The following is a 3,239-nucleotide window of genomic DNA, read 5'->3' as shown; positions in this document are numbered from 1 at the left end:
TGGGTGGGGGGGGGAGGTAATGTTAACCATTACTAAATATGTACAAATAAGAAAAAGTTCAATGAAGAGTGTGCAACCTTTGTACATTTAGAGCATGGAAGAAATACATGCTACACTCTAACTCAAAAGGATAGAAAACATTGGAATTCTTGGGCCCAAAGATTTAACTTAAATGGGTTAGCCCAAAAATGTCTAAAAAGAAAGAAAGAAAACCAACTTTTTAAAAAAAAAAAATACATAATGGTGACTAAATATTTTGGGGTGAACTATATCTTGTTATTCTTGATTTCTGTGACATTGTAATATACCATGATAGCCTAACAAATGCTGGAAATTTTTTAATGCACAAATGGCAATTCCATAGAGGGTCAAGTAAATCATATACAAACTAGCTCTTCCTGACTGTGTTTATACGAGTACTATATACAGTAAATGTGAGGGACAGAGGTGCTAAATGATATGACGCATACAAACCAAAAGGGATGCCAAGTTTGCTTCTTTCTTGTTTCAACACCAATTTTTACACAAACACACAAGATAATATACAGTTTTAATTAGTGCACCTTAATAAATTTTAACATACAAAACAATATAAACATTATAAATTAACTATGGTAAAGTATAAAAATCACATCAGTGTCACCTTTCGCACCTCTTTTAAGGTTTTAATGACCGATGAGCATGTATAGGAGATCATGTCTTCCTCTCTAACTCCCTCTATCTACTTGTAGAACAGTAACTTCTCACTTTATTTTTCCCCATCTCTTTCTGTAATTCAATTGGAATGAAGCTTTAAAATATTAATTTGCCCTGTTAATAGGTCAACTGGTTCACCGGTTGACAATCACAGAATGTATAATTTAAAAAAACTCAAGGTATAAGGAGTAGCAACTATGGACAAGTCTATATCCTGAAACAAATAGTATGTCAAATGAAGCACATCTTTAAAAGACAAACATTGCTGATGACTTCCACAAGTCATTAACACATATCTGGCAAATAAAGCCACTAAGCGACAGTGGCGCTTTGAAAAAGCCCTTTTTTTCCCGCCAGCAAGCCCAAGTCTGGGTGTAAATCAAAGAGTCTGAGCAATGTACAGCAGATCACCCAAAAAGACTATTTTTAATGTAGATAGATGCACTCCAGTTTCAACAGAATTCTTATTAGCTCTTATAAGAGTGAATAGCTCTTTTGTCTATGAAAAGTTGTGCCGTTCATGCTGAGATATGTGCACAAAAATCCCTGGGCTATGTATATGTTGACTTTTGCAAATGCACAACACCAGCAGAGCAAATATCCATAAGTGTCCCTATGACAGAGAATGAGAGAGTGCCAGCTGCTCTCCATTGTGACGGGATGAGGAGGAAAACTCTGGAATGTACACAGCTTGAGCCTTTGAACTCCGGTTCCTCTAGAGTCCCTATGTCTTTCCCTCTTCTTTTGTGCTTTGGGGTCACTAGGTTAGAGAGGTGGAGGTCTGTGTTATGACGCTCTCATTTGCCATCCTCCACTACTCTCAACACCTTCCATACAAAGTGCAGTGATTACCCACACGACCCTCACCTCCTTGAACTCCTAAATGTCCAGGTTTGCCTACAACAGACAAAGCTGTCATTAGAATTCCAGACATTCCAAGTCACAATCATAAAGACTGCAGCTGAAAGCACAGTGTGGTTCACTTTCATCTGGCATATCTAACAACTGCCTGATAAGACATGTATTATGGACATTCAAATAAATAAACCTCTTAAATCAATTAATACATTTTACATTTACAAGACAATCGACAAATTACAAGACAAATGTGAGAAACTTAATGTCTCACCTCAGAGAGGGGTTTCCCACTGGTAAAGCACTGCACTAGTAGGCCCTTCAAACTGCAGCTTAATTGCCTGTTTGAGATTCAACTGGGGGTCAGTAGTTGTCATGTTAAACACAGACTCATCATGTAAGGCACTATGTGGGGAAACAGATAAAAGGTCAATGGTTGGAGACATGGATGTCTTTTGAATTCCACCCCAATCATCTTTTTGTGCATGGGATTGGAAGTGAAAATGAGGGTACCCCGAAGGGGGGCTTTCCCTAATTTTTGTTTGTCGAATTGGGCCCTCTTGGTTTAGCATCACCCCTAAGGAAGCCATAACGGAGTTCCACTTTATATCTACTCCTCCAGCTTGTTTGAGGTTCTTCTCCATCACATCCTCTATGATGTAAGGAGTTTTAGGTTTTAAGAGGTAGTTGCTATCCCCCGATGATCCAAGCCCTTTTAAGGGTTTGTCTGAGTCCAGCAGTTCAGTGAACGTACACTGTTCGTTTGTGGGACTGCTCTTGGAAACAGACTTTTGATTGTGCCTAGAAGCTCTGCCCTGAAGACTGGCAGGATTGGAGCCAGGTAGAGGCAAGGTGGATGGCCGACTGCGGCAACGAGGAAGCGAATGTTGTTGTATCTGCTGGATGAAATTTAGGCTGTCAGCAGGCACGGTCTGAACTGTGGCCAGGGAGTGGCAGGTGGAGGAGGATGTCTGTGAGGCAGGCATGGAGTGGAAACGCTCTGCAGTGGAAGCTGGGGAACAGGAGGCAGAAACTGAGGTCGAAGATGGAGAAGATGTGGCTGGGACTCCATCAACACCCACTTCTCCTGAACTAATAGATGCTTGGGTCTTGACTATGGCTGAAAGGTAAGAATTGTTGGGAGCACCACTAGGTGTAAATGGTATGAGACCTGAGAAGCACTTTGCGCCATAGCTCTCCAGAAGTCGCACAATTGTGAAATGACCTTGTTTTCCTGCTACCTTAACTGGGCTGCGACCGTAACGGTCCACATGGTCTGGTTCTGCACCCTTCTCTAAAAGCATGGCCACAATTTCAACATGCCCCTCCTGAGCAGCAATACTAAGTGCTGTGGCACCCTGCTGTTTGCAAGCCAGGTCTACATTAAGACCTTTAGCCCTAAGTAGCAGCCTGCCAGCAGCTGCATGACCTCTCCAGGCCACAGAGTGCAAAGGAGGCCGACCATCAAGATCTCTAGCATTTGGGTCAGCTCCATATTTCAGCAACAGTTCAATACCTTCCAGGTCTCCTCGCCAAGCTGCTACATGGAGTGCAGTTCGCCCTTCTGCATCTTTTGACTCCAAAGGGACACCACCTTTTTCTATGAGTAGGGTGGCCATGTCTAAATGGCCCTCCAAAACCAGCAAATAAAGAAGGGGTCTTCCTTCAGCATCACGGACATCAGTGTC

General features: G+C 42.2%; 1 protein-coding gene across 1 annotated transcript in view; it reads right to left on the bottom strand.

Moving 5' to 3' along the window:
* Positions 1–1,168: 1,168 nt before the first annotated feature.
* Positions 1,169–3,239, bottom strand: part of LOC107719812 (ankyrin repeat domain-containing protein 50-like) — a 19,517-nt gene continuing 17,446 nt past the window's right edge. The window contains exons 6-7 of the mRNA XM_016527347.1: positions 1,826–3,145; positions 1,169–1,593 (exon numbers count right to left, since the gene is read on the bottom strand). Coding sequence (XP_016382833.1) covers positions 1,827–3,145 — 1,319 coding nt within the window. The 3' untranslated portion in view covers positions 1,169–1,593; position 1,826. The remainder of the gene's footprint in view (positions 1,594–1,825; positions 3,146–3,239) is intronic.

Source organism: Sinocyclocheilus rhinocerous, unplaced genomic scaffold, assembly GCF_001515625.1.
Source record: "Sinocyclocheilus rhinocerous isolate Xijiao unplaced genomic scaffold, SAMN03320098_v1.1 scaffold421, whole genome shotgun sequence".
In the NCBI taxonomy this organism is placed as follows: Eukaryota; Metazoa; Chordata; class Actinopteri; order Cypriniformes; family Cyprinidae; genus Sinocyclocheilus; species Sinocyclocheilus rhinocerous.
Note: the sequence above shows the minus strand (reverse complement) of the source record. Positions and strands in the feature narration are given on the sequence as shown.